Source organism: Barbus barbus (genome assembly GCF_936440315.1).
Source record: "Barbus barbus genome assembly, chromosome: 24".
NCBI lineage: Eukaryota > Metazoa > Chordata > Actinopteri > Cypriniformes > Cyprinidae > Barbus > Barbus barbus.
The window spans coordinates 20,810,040-20,828,953 of NC_136752.1; the positions used below are offsets into that span (position 1 = coordinate 20,810,040).

The 18,914-nt window shown below is 37.0% G+C and overlaps 1 protein-coding gene across 1 annotated transcript; it reads right to left on the reverse strand.

Annotated features, from left to right (window-relative positions):
* Positions 1-12,516: 12,516 nt before the first annotated feature.
* ptgs2b (prostaglandin-endoperoxide synthase 2b) lies at positions 12,517-16,426 on the reverse strand. The gene is made up of 10 exons (XM_079375097.1): positions 16,301-16,426; positions 16,069-16,185; positions 15,831-15,974; positions 15,518-15,661; positions 14,985-15,166; positions 14,801-14,884; positions 14,365-14,611; positions 13,909-14,195; positions 13,624-13,771; positions 12,517-13,448 (listed from the first exon to the last, which is right to left on the reverse strand). Exons 1-10 carry the CDS (start codon positions 16,356-16,358, stop codon positions 13,039-13,041), a joined length of 1,821 nt encoding a protein of 606 aa, XP_079231223.1. The 5' UTR covers positions 16,359-16,426; the 3' UTR covers positions 12,517-13,038.
* Positions 16,427-18,914: the final 2,488 nt, after the last annotated feature.

The following is an 18,914-nucleotide window of genomic DNA, read 5'->3' on the forward strand; positions in this document are numbered from 1 at the left end:
TAAAAAAATTTATTAAAATGTAACCACATTACAAAACTGACCCGAGATCAATTAAAACCAGACACATTTTCATGAGTTTACTAACCATTAAAATGTATGATGTAAAGAAACCTCATTTGCTGACATCACATGATCTGGCCAATTTGATTGGCATTCCAAAATTCTGATAAAAAAAAAAAAAAGATTCCCAAAGGTTACTAAGCTTGATAAAGCAGTGTTTAGAGAGTGCCCATCACTACATTCTTTGTACAGACCACCGTTTTGTACTTTTATGGTCCTTTTGTGTCCTTTAAACATGAATACTCCTCGTCGTTCATGGAATGAAAAAGAGCAATTTGGGTGAACTATTCTTGAACTATCAGTGCTTAAGGGCACAATGGTGACACCTCATGTCTCACCCTGTTTGGGTTTCAAACCTACAACTTTTTAGCTTCCAGCCTAGATCATTAACCAATACCATGCATTACTAGAGCATCACTGTCATGAAAGTATGACAACACTTCCAAAATGATGCACTTTCACAGGTATTTAATGCCTGATTTACCCTTTTCCACCACACCCTCAGGGGAGACATGAGAAAATGCAGCAATTAGACAGCTGTCACTTACACTTCTAGAGCTGTGCAATAATATTTCAAAAACATCCCTGTCATATCCACCTGTTAATATCATGGTAAGGTCTTACTGCTATTTTTAAAATCAACTAAATGAATAGCTGTAAGTAAAGAAAAGTATATATATATATACACATACTTTTATAACTTTATATATATATATATATATATATATATATATATATATATATATATATATATATAATATGATTTTTTTATGGAAGATTGATCTTGAGCCACACCCAGTCACTTTCATTAGTTTATACTTAGTCTCTCATGATCTTAACAGGATAAGAAAAATCTTATCACTAAAAACAATATGTCATGCTTGGAAGAGAGCTGTGTGACGTAGGCTCCTGTTTATGTGTACTTGTGTTTACATGAGCACAAATGTGTGTGTGTGTGTTGACCTTTAAGAAGTCTTCACAACATACTAGGGTTGTTTTAGTGTTTTGTGCACATCTTTGGTTGTGTTTGCAATGATAAATAGACAAAATAAATCAAATTTGGCCAACCATTTGCTTCAAAATGTCTTCACGCCACCTGCTAAACATATCGCTATCTCTCCTTTAAGTCTCCTCAAAATGTTTACATAGTCAAAATCAGGTTAGTCACCTTGTTTGGTGTAAACAAGTGAGTTTAACCTGCTTACCTGATCATAGTTCAGTTTTACAGACATATTAAAACAAAAATTACCAACATTTTCAATTAAAGTAAATATTAAATTAGTAGGCTAACTGAATATTGCTGTATTATAAGGAGGAGAGCTACAATTTGAAATATTTACTTTCCAGAATTTGGTTCTGATAACCTCAAATGCTATTGTAGGCCTACATTGTTATTTTTTTGCACTCCAACACCTGCTATTTAGAGAACATGCCTGTTGACACGCATTTTTATATGGAAGCTCAAGTTATGACTATGTTAGGATGGTATGTTAACCTGTGTATAAGTGTCATGGAAACATTCCCCTCATACAAACAGAGTGCAGGAAGTATCAAGGATGTTAGAGCTATCATTGGGTCTCAAACAAACCTTTCTGTTTGAGGGTTTCCTCTCTATAAATAAGATATTGGTTGTATCAGAGATGCAGTATGTGGGAAATCTCCCAAATTACTCAATTAAGGTATTTGTGGCACTTTACAGAAGAGGGGACCAAACAGGGTGTGAAACTTTTTTTTCCCTTCAGAAATGGTCACTGAAAGGAGTTCAACCTTCAGAAATTGTTGATTGTCAACCTCAGGAGGTTGAACTAAATATTCTGGCAAATACTTTCTGATAATTTGTTAATGGTGTTCTTTTAAAAAATATGATTCAAATGGCTGCAAATGGCTGCACATTCTGGTTAAGGGGAATTTAATGAGGGGACGGCTGTGTTCTATCCATTTGTTGTTAACTGGATGGAGGAAGATCTGAATGTAAAGTTGATTTTTAAGAAAGGGACAGAGTTTATGTGGATTAAATGATTGGAGAAATTCGGCATACGTCATCACTCATCAGAGAGAAGTGTGGAATTTTACTGAAAGATCAAGTTATGATATTTTAATTGAGGATTACAAGATCAAAAACAGGATCAATGACGTGGATTTAAAAATATAATATTATTTTACACTGATTTTAAAATTCTGATTTGTGATATGTGGGTGCTAGTTTGAGTTGTTTTTTTAGTTACAGTTACTGCATATTCCCCATTAATTATACAAAAATATTTTTGTGTTTAGCTGTTTTACAAGCTTGTTTGTGCTTGACAAATGCGGTCAATACAACATGCAGAACTAAATATATGTGTTGACCTAAAATGAATGTGACATGATTGTTCTCCCAGTGACTTCTTTTCCAAATTGATGTATGAATGGGGATTTCCTTCTCTTTGTTTTAGTCTAGAGATCAAAAATTCCAGTTTCAGGTGACTGATCACAAAATTGGAGATACGAGCCAACTGTTAGCAATTAAACAGTCACAATCAGATCTGAGTTTGTGTGTGTGTTGGAGGGTGTGTGTATGTATAATGGTTTGAATGAAAAACCCAGTACAAGAACATTTTAAATTCTAATTAACAGTTTTTTTTTTCTGTACAGTCATCTAAGGTTCTGAGCTGATCTGCCAGATCTGTTCAATTGTTCCATGAGAACAGACTGCAATTAGACAGAAAGTTTCTTATTAGATTGAAAGGAATTCATTTGTTTTATTAATATACATATATCTGAATGCACTGATCATCAAAACTGTTATATTTGAGAATACTGCACTATCTTTATGTTTTCCATAGTAAATACTCATTTGAAGTTGGTGAAGACAGAAGGCTTTTCTGTTATGTTTAGTTTAATTTAGTTTTATTTAAAGTTTGACATGACAGGATATTGCAGCACAAATCCTGAAATGTGTCAACATACTCCAAGGCAATCATTTACCTAGTGTACAACGAGTAAAAAATAGCTGATATGCAAGCATAATACATTAATATACAAGCAAAATAAATAATGATTAAAAAAACTAAAATATATAACACAGACACACAGAAAAGGCATCCTAATCAAGCACCTATTAAGTTATATATACAACAGTTTTAGAGCACAGGAATAAAGGAGAGTTCGTGACGTTTAGTTTTACTCCTGGAACAGCAAATGTCTTGTGCCGCTGAAGAGAATAAGTAGGTGTTGGAGCCATATAGGCAGGAAACAATCCCGGAGCATGGCCAAACATCACCACCACGTTGCGGAGGTCCTGAAACGCCTGAGGGAATACCACCTCTTCCTCAAGGCCGAAAAATGCTCATTCCATCAAACCTCAGTGCAGTTCCTTGGTTATAACATCGACCAAAATGGTATCCAAATGGACGAGGGGAAGGTAGCAGCCATTAAAAACTGGCCCATTCCTACCACAATTAAAGAACTCCAGCGCTTCCTAGGTTTCTCCAACTTTCACAGGAGATTCATCCATGGTTACAGCACCATTACCAGGCCTCTCAATAATCGTCTGAAGAACAAATCACTGTCCTGGGCACCATCTGCCACTGAGGTCTTCCACAAACTCAAAGACGCCTTCATCAGTGCTCCGCTCCTCATTCATCCTGATCCCAACAAACCATTCATCAAAGTCGATGCTTCTACTACCGGAGTAAGAGCTGTTTTATCTCAGCAGCAGGGGACTCCAGCCAGACTCCATCCATGTGCCTTCTTCTCCCGTAAACTCAGCCTGGCGGAGAGAAACTATGACATTGGATATCGAGAGCTTCTCGCCATAAAACTAGCTCTTGAAGAGTGGAGACACTGGTTGGAGGGTGCCCAACATCCCTTTACAGTCCTTACTGACCATAAGAACTTAGAGTACATCCGAGAGGCCAAAAGACTCAATGCACGTCAAGCCAAGTGGGCTCTATTTTTTTACCCGCTTCAACTTCTCCATCTCATACCGACCAGGGTCAAAGAATATCAAAGCGGATACTTTATCCTGTCTCCACGCTCCAGAAGATAACAATGACCAACCAGAGCCCATCTAGCTTCTGGTGGCCCAACATGGCCCGGGATGTATGAAGGTTCGTACAAGGATGCTCGGATTGCTCCATCTCCAAGAGCCCTCGCCACCTACCATCTGGCAAGCTCCACCTGCTGCCCGTTCCAAATCGCCCCTGGTCACACCTAGGAGTGGACTTCATCGCCGATCTTCCACCTTCAGACGGTAATACCTGCATACTGGTAACTGTTGACCGATTCTCAAAATCCTGTCGTCTTCTCCCTCTCAAGGGACTTCCAGCTGCTTTGGAGACAGCCAAGCTCTTATTTAACCACGTGTTCCAATATTATGGAATCCCAGAGGACATCGTATCGGACCGTGGACCTCAGTTCATATCCCTGGTATGGAAAGCATTCTTCTCCCTCCTAGGTGTGTCAGTCAGTCTCTCCTCAGGATACCACCCTCAGTCGAACGGGCAGACGGAGAGGAAGATCTAGGAGATTGGTCGTTTTTTACGAACCTTCTGCCATGGCCACCAGAACTCTTGGAACCAGTTCCTGGGCAAACCAGTTCAGAGAGAGCGAGAGGGTCTGGGACGCAGCTCACCACCAACTACACAAGACAGCCTGATCCACATCCCGGCCAATCTCAGTGCACCTCATCACCAGAATACTGATTACCCACACCTGTCACTCATTTATTAATTCATCAAGCCGTCTTCATAAGCACTCATAGCACCTCACTCCAGTGTCCGGTCTTGTTTACATGTATTGAACTCCTACCTGACGCAAGTTGATTAATCCAAGCTATCTTCTTCAAGTGTTATCTCCTGTACTTACCTCCTGTGTTTTCTCCAGAGTGTCCTTCTCGTCTTTGTCCTCCTCCATCTCCTGTTCATCCTTGTCTCCGATCTTGACACTGGTGTACTCTCTTATTCATCCACGATCTCCATCTCCTGTAAGACAAGTCATACCATCACTTACCACATCAAGAAACCAAAAGTATCATTGCCCTGGTTACTCACCTGATTCTCCTGCTCATATTGCTGCGTTTCAATAAACCATCTAACCGTCTTCTCTGTGTCCTGGCATACTTCCGTAACACTTGGTGGGCCAATTTCCTGAATTTGGCAAGATAGTCTGATGGTCAGAAGAGCCAACAGGAGGCAATTGCTCTGGTGACTGATACATGGAGGAAATATTGGTAAATATTGAGTCTAGTTAACTAGCCTTTCTTGTTGCTCCAGCCACGATTTGTTTCAAACCATGTCTGCTGCAGATGGTTTCAGACTTGTACTTATTTGTATCACCAAGTATGACAATTGCAGCCTGCTGGTAGTTACATTCAATATATCTGAGGCAACTATCCAAAATACTGTGTAATTAGTAAATCAGGTTGGGCTGTTGCAGAAGAGCACGGTGGAAAATATAGCACAGCAACAATAATATAACTTAAACCTTGAGGAAGAAGACTGGGATGTAATCAGATCCACAAAGCTTCATGCTCATCCTCTCCTAGATGAGTCAGTCGAATTTGTTTGATGGTGTTACAAACATACAAGGCAGCTCCTCCTCCCCCACCTCCTTCGTGATTCTGCTGATGCATTGTATATCCAGAAAAAGATACAATTGAATCTGGGATACCAGCCTTTAGCCAAGTCTCTGAAGCGGTGACAATTGCTGAGTTATTATTCACTGCTACACTGTGCAGCTCATCACATTTGTGGAGTAAAGAACGTGTAAAGAATGTTGTTTACTAGATATTTGTTAAATTTTATATATATATATATATATATATATATAATGAATGTGTGTGTGTACATATATATATATATATATATATATATATATATATATATATATCTAGTGATAACATTGTCATTGACACTCCTTTTCCTCATACTCTTTCTTTCAAGAAGGAGTGTCAATGACAATGTTATCACTAATTGTAAAGGAAGCAAGACAGAAACTATCCAGTCAAGTCAAGCGGTCTCTCTTTGTAGTAATGCCTCATACGGGCCTAAAATACTATAACACCTACATACAATCACTGATGCATAGACCACACACACACTTAGTCATATTACAAGTATTTTACAGGAAATGTTTCATGCCTAGAGGAAAAGAGGCCTTTTAAAATATTAATTCTTGCTGTTTGAAATTGGAAGTCGGATGTCAGGGTTCTTTTCAAAAGATATGCTGTTTATTTAAGACTTAATGGATTCCTTAGAAAATGGTTCATAGCACTGGTAAAAGGTATTTGTGACTAATCAAACAGTCATTCAGATACAGCTGTTAAAAGACTCTAAGTGCTAATAATTCAATACTTCTTTGTACTAAATGACATCATTTCCTTTTACATGCAAACAGACAAGTAAGAAAATTCTACCTTCACTTTGTTGCCGTGTTGTAACCAAGCCATTGTGACATTTCTCTGTCATACCATTAATGGATTTCTGGTGCACCTGCCTGAGAAGAATTACATTACAATACCAGTAAAGATGTTGTAAAATAACTAACATGAACATCTTAAGTTAAACCTGAGAGTCTTAATAGATTCATTAATTGTGTTATAGGCCTTTCTACTGGCATGATGTGGTTAGCCAACAAGAGCTGGAAAGTAGTGATGTGTGATGTGACGTAAAGTGAATGTTGATACAAATGGCAAAAGTGGTTCCTCTACTGATGCTATACAAAGACTGCCTGGAATAGAATGAGACACCGACCAGTTGCTCTAGCAGGAAATTTTGAATAGAGAGGTCCATCAGTAGCCTTATATGGTTGTGGATGAACTTAGTGTTAAACTGGGGAGAGGGGGTCACGATGCTGATGCATCCGGATGTCATACTTAAAAGCTACATGGACTTTATGACCAGATTGTCTCCAAATGACTTATGGCATATGAAATCACAACTTGCATGGAAAAAAATGTTCAACTAGTAATGGAGGAAGACTTTTATTATAATTTTTTTTACACTAAGGAACCCCTCATCTCATTTAAGGTTTTTTTTTTGTTTTTTTGGCTGGGTTTTTCCTGTCTGACTGCAATAGCCTCATTCCTGCAGTTTCTGACTCAGAATGTTAATCTGAAACAAGCTTCAAATAGCACTGCAATCGAAATTTGTACAACTCATGTACTATAAGCCGGACTAACTGAAATTTAATTCATTATTCACTGGAATCTTGCAAATTAAAACTTGCCACAGTTAGGAAACAATGTTTTTTTTTATTAATGTATATACTGATTTCATCATGGTTTGGTTCCTGTTTGCCCATATTTGGTCTTGTTCTGGTTCTTCTAATTAGTTCATTATTAGTCTATCATCGTTCATTCGTATCACCTGTGTTTATTAATCATCTTGTTTGCTCCTTTGGTCCCATTCCTTTATAAGTCCTCAGTTCTCCCCTTTTCGTTGTCTCTGCTTAATGCTGATTAAAGGTTTAAAGTGTGTTGATGCTACTTCGTTCTCCTGATCCTTTATTTTATTTGTCTACAATACCGTAACAAATTTCTTCAGGCAGCAATTTATGTATGCACATGCAGAGGACAAGATTTTCAGATTAAAGGACTGAATTTGATCATTTGTCTCAATAAAAAATAAATAGAGGAAAGCACCAGGAAAAAATAAAATTTATAAATGCAGTTAAAATGCATTTGTATTTGGCTATGCAAAATGCAACTGCATTGTTCAATGTATTTAATTTATTTGTTGTTTAATATGTGTACTTTGTAGAACATACCACTTACACTATATTGCCAAAAGTATTGGGTCACCCCCTTCTAATGAACATGTTTCACTACTTTAGTCATTTCTGAGTACAAATCTTAATGTTAAAGCATATAATAATATTCTACGGAATTGTGTGCTTCGAATTTTATAGACATTGAGTCAAAAACTCATCACCAAACACCAATGACTTGTATAGACACTATAAGGACAAAAGTGTTGGGAACAGAAAAAGGTCCCTTCTTTAGAACAGAAAAAGGCACTAACAAAACTGTGGCATCAAAGATGGAAACATAATTCATGTATTTAAAAATTATATTTCCATCTCCGTTGCAACAGTTTTGGACGTGTCTAAAATGACAGTACACTTATGTACAAGTCATTGGTGTTTGGTGATTGGCTCAAGGTCTGCATATAAAGTCACACCAGAGGTGTTCAGCTGGGATCAGGACTTGGCTTTCTGCAGACCAGTCAAGTTCTTCCACACTGACTGAATCAATCATGTCTTTTTGAACCGTGCCTTATACACAGAGGCACTGTCATGTTAGAATAGAAAAGGGTCCTGTCCAAACTGTTGTTATAAAATTAGAAGCACGCAATTCCCTAGAATATCTTTATATGCTTTAACATTAAGATTTGTACTCATACTCAAATTACTAAAGTAGTCAAACATGCTCATAGAAGGGGGTGACCTAATACTTTGGCAATATAGTGTATATAGTGTATATGGCTGAAATGTCAATAAAGCAGAGTAAATTTAAACTTTGCATTGTTAGGTCAAGCACATTTTTGGCAAAGACTCTGGTTTAATGTGTTTTTATATTCATTATCTTCTGTTGAAAGGAGCACACAGACAACAAGGTCTGGAATTTTGTTTGTAAAAGATAATAAATTCTGAGGAAGTTCAGTGTGAACTTCTGTTTTGTTTTTCATATAAAAAGTATAGAATTTCTTCCTTCAGTTTCTGCTGTTTTCATGTAAAAAAAAATAATAATATCATATCTGTATGTTTCTAAGATTAATGGAATGGAGTCTATTACTTTGTAGGACACTTATTGAATGCCAACTTCCTGCTGTACACAACTTTCATTTCTTTTTTTTTAAGTTAAATATATTAAGGTTCTGCAATATATAAATATATTGTGGAAACTTAATTTCCTGTAGAGCTGCTTTGCAACGATTTGTATCGTAAAAAGCGCTATACAAATAAACTTGAACTTTTTAGTTGTACTAAGACTCTTGCTCAAAACTAAGGAAGCTTGTTTCCGGAAGCTTATAAAGTCACAATTCTGAGTGTTTTATTGTAACTCTAAGTTTACTGTAATTGTGAGTTTTAAACTCAAGAGTTGCATGAAAAAAAAGAAACTAAAGGAAAATAAAGAACTGTGAGATAAAAAGTCACAATTGCTTTTTAATTTTTTAATTCACACTTTCAAATATTTATTTTTTTTAATCCCAGGGTGAAAACAAGCTTCATCTGGACATCAAATTTATTATTAAGACATTATTCATCTTTCTGTAAAATGAGACTGAATTAATCTGTAAGAAACAGAATAACTTGGAATTGTTCCTTCTTCCTTCAAAGAAAACAACATCATTTACAATTTGAGAGATAGCCACGTGCAGATACAGGAACACTCTCCTATAAACACAGGCATACAGGGAAGTTCCTACTCTGGGTCTTTCTTCACTGTCCTTTCCATTTGTAAACAGATATATTACAAATTCAAAACCGCAAAAGACAAGCAGTGTCTTCTGACCTGATGAGGTACATGAGGCCAGTGGCAGATTCTACTAAAGTTGTTCTACATTTATCTCTCCTTTTATGGTCTGAGAATGTTTAGCTTACAACATTAAATGGAGGGCCACAGGCAGAGTGGCACAGTGTAGTTTCAGTATTGATGAGTTACCGCTCTGTCATCTTGCTCCAGGACCCAACTGAAAGGATTTTTTTGTAAGCATTACCTCATATGTGTCAAATGCTGCCATGAAACACATAATGGCAAGTGGTGACAGATTTATAGTTTTCCCCGAATATGTTTATCTACATTCCTCTTTGCTAAAGTGTGTGCATTGTTAAAATGATAATAACGAGATTCTATTCAGTCATAATTTACAGATGTATGTAAGCTTTTAATGTTGAAATTACAGTTTCAGAATTATGCTGATGGTACTGGCTTCTGATAAGGCGACAGACTTCTGTTTATTTCCCATGCTCACCCACAAGCGTCTGTTCAACGGTGCGTGTCGACTGGTGCGGAGCATACAAAGCAGAGTGTGTGTTTTCAGATATCATGATTGCCACATATAGCCTACACGTGATTACAGTTGATGCAACTGTATGCAAGATCATGCAAGATTTGTTTCCGAAAGCCCATCATAAATATATTGTCAGTTTTATACACTTTTGTAAACCCAGCTATAATAACTGCATTATTAACACACACAAACAAACACATGTTGGTTTTTGTGGTTTATGGGGACTCTCCATAGGCGTAATGGTTTTTATACTGAACAAACTGTGTGTGCTATTGCCCAACACCAACCCTACACCTAAACTTAGCCCTCACAGGAATTTCAAAAAAACACCATTTAGTATGTTTTTTAAGCCTTTTGAATTACGGGGACATAGGCAGTGTCCTCATAAACCACCTTCATATTGTAATACCTCTGTCATACCCATGTCATTATACAAATTTGTGTCCTCATAAACCACATAAACATACACACACACACACACACACACACACACATAAATACTTAGGGCTGTCAAATGATTAATCATGATTAATCGCGATTAATTGCATCCAAAAAAAGTTTGTGTTTACATAATATGTGTGTACTATATTTATTATGTATCTATAAATACACACACGCATGCATGTATATATTTAAGAAAAATGCTATATTTATATATAAAACAATTATATTAAATGATCAGTTATATAAAACTCCTGCCGGCTGCCAGGTACGAAATTCCACGAAAAGGGTGAATTGCTTTATGGCAGGAATAAAAGTAATTACGACAGTGAATTACAAACTGCAGCGGGCTCGAAAGTCGCAAAAATACACAAAATGATAAAAAGTTGCCTTAATTGTTCATACAATGAATGTAAGTGGGGTCTAATGATGTTTTTGACCCCACCGACATAACATTTGAAAACAGTTTCAAATTATATATCTTCTTTTTTGTTCCACAAAATAAATAAAGCCATTCAGATTTGTTTTGCAATTTAAAATTTACTAACAATTTCTACACAAAAATTTTTTTCAGTGTAAGATTGTATTCTGTGTTAAAATGACTGTTCAGCTGTGCTTTTTCCTTTGAATCTATTTCTCTCTGCCAAGTTCTCACACTGGAAAGTGACCAGGGTTCAAGTCCAACTGCCCCTTATTTTCATCACTTGTCAGATGGCACGTATCTCCTCTTGAGGCTCACAGCCACACAGGCTTTCCCGGCGGCACGTCCCCTGGCTTATGGCTCGCAGTGCCAATTTCATGCCAATTTATCACAGAGAAAGGGAGACTGTCTTTTAGTCCACCCGCAGAAGTGAGCTAGTTGGAGCTCATACAGTAAAGCTTTGGAAAATCAGAGCCCCTGCAGGGTCATTGATGACCAGAAGCACAAATGCAAAGTCCTAATCACTTGTACAATTACAGGGCCTAATCGGACAGTTCTCGGCAAAAGCTTTACTCATGGCCCAGATCTTTGCGATGCATCTCTTTACTTTGATGTGGTCAGTGGTTTGGTTTTATGAGACGTGACCTCTACAGCTGTAGAAACAATGTGAAAAGGGCTGGATGGGGGCAATTACTAAAGCATGGAACTCTGTAAAGTATTGATCATTTTCTAAAATGTTCCTCTGTTTATGTTCATCATAAATAGATCATAAATATAAAAAATTAAACCAAACCATGACCCCGTAATGTTGCTGAAAATCTGCGGAAATTATCATATTTTTCTACAGGATTCATGCATTTTGATTTTTTTATTTTCCTTTTTTTTTTTTATCCTTTAACATTTGCTGTTTGTTAAATTAAGCGAATTTGCATTAACTGGTTGTAGTATCTTGTTTTATGGACATATTTTAGAAAAAAATAATATTAAGCAGGCCTACTCTTGTTAAATTCATCTATCGATCTGTTTATCTTTTGCTGTAATGAGGTTTGTTCCAACTGATTTACAAAAAACAGTCTTTGTTCCATTAATTGTAATAATCCAGTGAGATTTTTGTATGCACAAGAAGTCTGACAACAGCCAGTGCTGAAATCATTATTTGCTCAACTGAAATCAATTGAGAAATTATTGTTTCTGACCTACCTGAATGAGCTGTAATTTTTAATAATGACTTGAATATCACTTTAGTTCACTTTGAATTTGGACTATGTTGTAATACACTCAAGATATTTGCATTTTTCACTGTTTGAACAAGTCAGCGCCCTCTCCAAATTTTGTTTCTACATGCTGGTTCTAACATTTGTGTGTGTGAAAACACCTCAAGCCTTAAAACATTCTCCCTAACAGTAATATCATCTGTCATCATGAAGATATTTATTGCCTCGGAATTTGTGTGGATATTTAAAAAAAAATTTAAATTTAAAGTTTTATGTGCTCACAATTTAAACCAAATAAAATAGGATAATGTATCTTGTTGCAATGTTATTACAAATCTTTTTTTTTTTTTAAAAGGGCCATTAAGAATGCACACACAGAAAACAAGGTAAAAGTATTAACCTTATTGTGATTTATTTCAAAAAGTCATATTTCAAGTATAAAAATAAGCAAATATCAATACTTTTTAGATAAAACATAAGTGTTCACAAAGACAAAACAGTGTGTGAGATATTTCGTTAGAAAGAAAACTTTTGTTTAGTATTCTGAGATCTTTAGATGTTTCATTACGGAGATTGAAGGAAACAAAGGAAGAAAAAAGGCAGACGTAAACAAACAACACAAGTTAAACCATTTTAACATTGTAAACAACTAGAAACGTGATTCAAGTAAAATCATGACAAACTATTCAGCATTATAGCAATGCTAAAATCTGAGTTCTAATGTAAACATTTTTACAATACATACAATGTACATATTTAATAAATAGTTAAAAACAAAGCATCAGATTTGTACAAAAACCATTAAAAATGCAAAAATATTAATTAAAAGATCATTTTCTCAGTACAATAAATAAAATAAATAACCTATAAATAAATAAATAATAAATAACTTTCTTACAGAATAGATCTATCAGAGTTCAGATGTCCGTTCTTTCAGTAAAACTGTTGGGTTGACGTTTTGATCCGAGTGGGAAGTACTTGCATTAATGGTGGTTGGTACTGAATCTTTTACATTAGGCACGTAGAAGGACGCCATAGGGCAGGACCCACTGACATTATTGCAAACCAATTTCTGCAGAGAGGCAGTATTGACAATCTCAAAGCCCACTTTGCCACCAAAGGTGCTCGGTTTCCAGTACTCGGGGGAACAGATGGGATTTCCCATAAGTCCTTTGAGGGAGTAGGGGGCACCCATTTCCACCATGGTCTCCCCAAAGATGGCGTTGAGCCTGGGCTTCTCAACCAGCAGCCCAGCATAAAGCTCCACAGCATCGACATCCCCGTACAACTCTTCAAGTTCAGTAGCCATCTCCTTTTCTCCTAAAACATAAAACAAGCTCAGTCAACTCAAACTGTTGTCTGAATTACCACTGATTTTGCAGTATCGGGAGGCTATGCTTTTAAAATACAGGTGGACTTAGGAAAAGTTTACATGTGATATTGTAGAAAAACATCCATGTTCAGACCTGATAAATGGAAATATATTAACCCTCACCTGTCATTTCTTCGAAGGATTTGTACGGCTTCATGTTGAAGCGTTTCCTGTAGGCATTGATAGATTGGTAGCGCATTTTCCTGCTGTCTTCAATTGACTTCATGGCCACCTTTAACACAGCTGGTGCAACATTACGCCCTCCAGCCACCTGAAGTAAAAGACAAGATTTATAATTCACCAAACCCTCACCAAGGGCGGTACCTTGCAACAGTATCTACAACAGGCTAATGCAAAACAAATCAAACTAAACTTCTTTTTCTTGTCTTAGAATGCATGAACGCTTACCCTTCCGGCAATCTGTTTGGTGAAGGACTCAACCAAGCTGTTGACGCCATGGTCTGTCAGTATAGATGTGTTGAAGAGAAACTGCTTATAATTGTAGACTTCATCCTGGACATGAAATTCATCAGGCATAAGGGGGTGCCAGTGGTAAAGAGTGTTGAACTCCGAAGAGATCCTGTTCTGGTACTGGAAACGCTCGTTGAAGATAAGTTCAGGATCAAACTTGAGCTTAAAGTGGTATCCACTGAGATGTTGCACATAATCTTCAATGACAATTTTGATCGTCTCGCCTATAGAGTCAGAATATACAAAGGTTAGAACCATGAGAGTTCTTGCAATTGCATTTTGAGGTACAACTACTAATAGATCCTTGAACCCATTCTGCAAAATATCCAATTTACATTATATACTTGTCCACTCGTAGCCAATCTAAATTTCCTTTTGCTACGGGACACTCACCAATAAGGATGAGCCGTGCGGTCTGAAACAGCCTCTCATCATCCCAGTCAGGATGCTGCTGCTTTAGTATATCACACACTCGGTTGTGTTCACGCAGCCAGATGGTGGCATACATCATGAGCCCGGGAACCAGTCCAAAGGCTTCGTGACCAACGGCAAAGCGATGGGACTCAGGTACATGAGGAGGGTAATGCATGTCTACTTGAACCTCACTGACTGTCGGAGGATAAACCTCACCATCCAGAACCTGGTTAAGGCAATGAACAAGAATTTTCAGACATGAATGCTTGCAATATGAAAGAGGTACGTGAAAAATAAGTAAGTAACAAGGCAGTAAAAATAGCAAAGTTGCCTAATGGAAGGGAGGATTAGGTAACTTGGAGTTCAGTGAACTGGAGGTTATTTTTGTTATTTTTGGGGTGGAGACATTCTTTACCTGATATCTCAGCTTGCCGTCCTTGAAAAGTCTCAGCTTGTGTTGGCGTTCAAGGTCCTCTCCGTATATGTGTCCCAAGTCAACCTAAAAACATCAGGCAAAGTCAGTCAGATGCTACAGTGACTGTGAAAGGACTGTTAATAAGTTTGTGTCACTTAAAATGTCCTATCTATGAGATACACACCCCATGATTCAAGGCTCTTGTGAAGGCTGGACCTTTCTTCATGTCAGTTTTGAAGAACTGGTGTGTAAAATGTTGGGCAAAGAAAGCGAACATAAGGCTGGTGCGTTGAGGGTCTGGGATGAACTTCCTCCTGAGAAGCAGCTTCTCAGCCAGAAGCTTCACGTCTGGCAGCTCTTTCTTTCCTGGTAAAACAAAAGAAGAATTATTGAGGAGAAGACATCCACCATATATTTACATCTCCAGTTATGAGTGTTAAACACCAGCCCAAAACTGTTACAATAAACCAGGAGTTCAAGCATTTTGTGCAACTATAAGTTATTTTAGCCTCTAACCTCAGTGACTTTACTTAATGGAGATGAATCTCGCAGCAATAATGCTGTAAGAACATTATATTTATTTAAGCTTTTCTCATCCACACACCCAAGGCAAGCAGGCAGGCAGGTTGCGTCCGCAAGCTTCCTGTCTTGCTGTGATGCCAGAAATGTGAATAGTACGAAATGTGAGAAAACAGGTCTGAGAACAAAGAGGCTCACCTGCGACTCCCATTGGTGTTGGACAATCGTGCGGGACAGGAGGCAGCGTGCGAGTGTAGTAGGAGAGATTTGAGTAGGCTTCCCAGCTTTTGTAACCATAGTCAGCATTGAATATAGGGGGGCTCTCAATCAGATGGGCACGAGCTGGTTTAGGAGGAAAATACATTTTTTAAAGTCAGTTTTAATTTTGAGTTGCATTTATAATTTACATAATTGCTGTAAAGAAACTTTAAAAAGTTGCATTTTTAAATAAAAGTGTATGAGTTACTTAATGATATTTCAGGAAAGAAAAGCAACACCTATAACAACTTACATGTTAGCACATATCTCATTATGCCGTTTCTCAAAAACGACACGTTGTTGAGAATATTCCACAAGCTTTTGAAGTGTGTGAGAATATAATGCACCGTGTTGGGAGAAGGCTTCAGAGAAACTTTCACCCATGTGAGAAACTCAGCTGTAAAAACGACATCGAAGTACAAGGTTAGTCAGGTATTAACAGAGAATACGAAGCCAATTCTTTTACAGAAGTCTATACAGTTTACACTTACGTGTTGTGCAGTTTTGACCGTGATGTCCAGTGCGTGTGCAGTCACATTCATACGAGTCTGAGCCCAGTGCCGTACAGACACCTCGATTCTGACATGGCTGAGAGCAACAGGGGTTGGCTGCATCACCAAAAATATAGATTATTTTAGACAGCTTTACTTACATCATTTTGATCATTCTAAATAATCATAATAGATGTGAATAGGAAAATGTATAAATGAAGAAATGTCTTACCTCCTTGGCAAACCATGAACCCCAGGTGCAAAAGAACAAATAATACCAAACTATTCATTCCAGTGGCGTACAGTACTAGATGATTGGGTCGTTCCTCACCAGTTCAGATCAGAGAATGAATGAACTTCCGAGTGAGAGAGGTGCAGTTATAAGAGCAGGGGAGTGACGCAACATGCTCGACTCTCATGCTTGAAATGAATTCCTACATGATTCATCATTCGCGCGTCTACAGCAGTGCAAGAGAATAGACAATGATATAATCGTTTGTTATTATGGCGTAGGCCTGATTATCGGATGTCATAAAATAGCCTAATAGCCTTTTTTTGTCAATAGGAATTACCAATATGAAGCAAAAGAAAACTATTTCTAATAAACTGTAATAATAATAATGATAATAATAATTTGATACACCCTCTGCTAAGTGATCACATTAGTTTCTCCGGATCAAACAGAAATGCATTGTAAATCAATTTTATTTTAATTATTTTTAATTCGAGTCAAATTCTAAATTAAAATAGCCTACATTTAGATCTTATATATATAAATATTTTTTTTTTATTTTTTTTTTTGTGGGACGCCTGTATATGGTGGTTTAACCCATTTGTACTGAAACATATTCTTCACGGAAAATGAGCCAAGGCCAATGAGTCTGAAAAAATAATTAATAATATAATTTTTCTTTTGATAAAAAGTGAAAACGGAACACCATACAAGGGTTAATCTCGAGATTGTAAAAAAGGGGGAAAGTCTCATTCAGTGAAATTTAAAAGGAAAATAGGACAAAGTTAAAATGTTACCACAAGTCGATTGGAATACAGTTTTTTATTAATTCTTAAAACACAAAAGCAATACTGTTTAATGAGAAGCACTCCTATTTTAAACATTCAGTCCATTTTAAACAGATTAATCATCGTTAATGCATTAGTCCTACATACAAATATTTGAAACCAACATGAATACACAGATTACATTTATATAAACGTAATGTGTGTTTTGAACGGGCCTTTTTAAAGATTCGGTTTTTTTTGTCATTAATCTTCTTTATTATCCTCGTTTTCTGCGATCACCTGTTTAAGTTCATATTGCATAAGGAACTGCCACCTTGTGGCAGAAATGAATGACTCAACAGCACATCCAGGTCCGCTAACAAGACAAACCTGTTTTCCTCTTCATCTCTGTTGACTGTTACCTCGGGAAAACATCACTCTTTCTTTATGATTGTTAATCATAAAGCAAACATTTGAAAGACATTTGCCTTTGTAACTTTTTCAGTCTGTATAATAATACTTTATAGTGCTTTATAATAGTGCTTTTTATAGCCCATAATATAACAAATTTACAGTACTCTACAGTCAAGTAAAGTGTAATCTGCCAGCAATATGAAAAGCAATGCACACAGAGCAGGACGAAGATGAGACTTTATCATCATAGGAAGCCTGTTGTAGTACCTCCTCCTTTTTTCTGCGGATAGAAGCGCACTCTCTGCACAGAAGACGACTGATTTTATTTGTCTTTTTTCTAGATTTCTGGCTTGTTGCGCACTCCAGCCCAGAGTAAAATGAAAGGTTAATTACTCAGTATGTTAGTTGTTTACTGCAGGTAAGCTGTAGTTCATATAACATTACGTCACGTGAAAATAGCTGTGCTAAACTCGGGGAAAACGTCAGCTCTTTAAGTGTAACCTACTGACAGTTTAAGGGCAACTGCGTGTTTTAAAAAGTTTCCATTAGTTTAAGAATACGCTGTATAAATGTCAAAAGCACATCACTGTTCATCTAGGACTTAGAAGTTAAACTGCATGACAGCTGCAGCCTGCAGGAGTTTTGTGATAGATAACAGCACTGTTGACAGATGATCGATCTGTCTCAGATCTTCAGTGTTGAGAACTGTCCTGCAATCAAATAAACCTTTTCTTGGCAAAATCAGAATGTAGCTCATGTGCGAGATCGGAGTGTAGCGCGTTGCAGTTTTAGTAATTTTAACAAATGACGGATTTTGAGGCAGTTTTATTTCATAAAAACTTTTATTAATAGCATCCTACTTAATCCTTTTATTAATAGCATCTATAAAATAGACCAGTACGCATGTAATATAATACATTGATTGTTAATGAGAGTTTCGAGGAAGTGTGTTATTGATTTGATTTGTCTTAATGTGTTTTTGTCATGTCTACGTGACCATGTCCACTCTGCAGTGAAGAGAACGCGCTCTGGCTCAGTGTGAAAATTACACGCACGGATGAGCATCAAAAGCGTCGTGCATCACCCAAGGTCCAGTCAGGTCAACGACTGATGTGTATTCGTGCTTTTTGTTGCGAAGTTTTTTATGGACCTGACATTCTCCGTTACGCAATTTTAGCTTCCGGATTGCACAATATTCACTCTACATGCAATTTTAATGCTGACTTCTAAACACATGCTTATAGTGATTTATATATAGCCTAACTGTTGTCGTAGTCATTGCAGTTAACCAGACTTTGTGCTCAGTGCGTGTCAGAATGCCGAAACTGTTAAAAGTCAGACTTTTAACAGTTTCATCCTGCCACAGCCACTATATCTTTGTTGATTCACCGCACACTTCCCGTTTTTAATATGCTTATTTTGTCTTCGTTTCA

Excerpts from the sequence above, each read along its gene's own strand:
- ptgs2b (XM_079375097.1), bottom strand. The coding sequence starts at position 16,358 with ATGAATAGTTTGGTATTATTTGTTCTTTTGCACCTGGGGTTCATGGTT. Across the intron at positions 15,662-15,830 it reads AATGAGATATGTGCTAACAT|CTCGTGCCCATCTGATTGAG; the intron begins GTAAGTTGTTAT and ends CTCCTAAACCAG. Across the intron at positions 14,885-14,984 it reads CAAGAGCCTTGAATCATGGG|GTTGACTTGGGACACATATA; the intron begins GTGTGTATCTCA and ends TGATGTTTTTAG.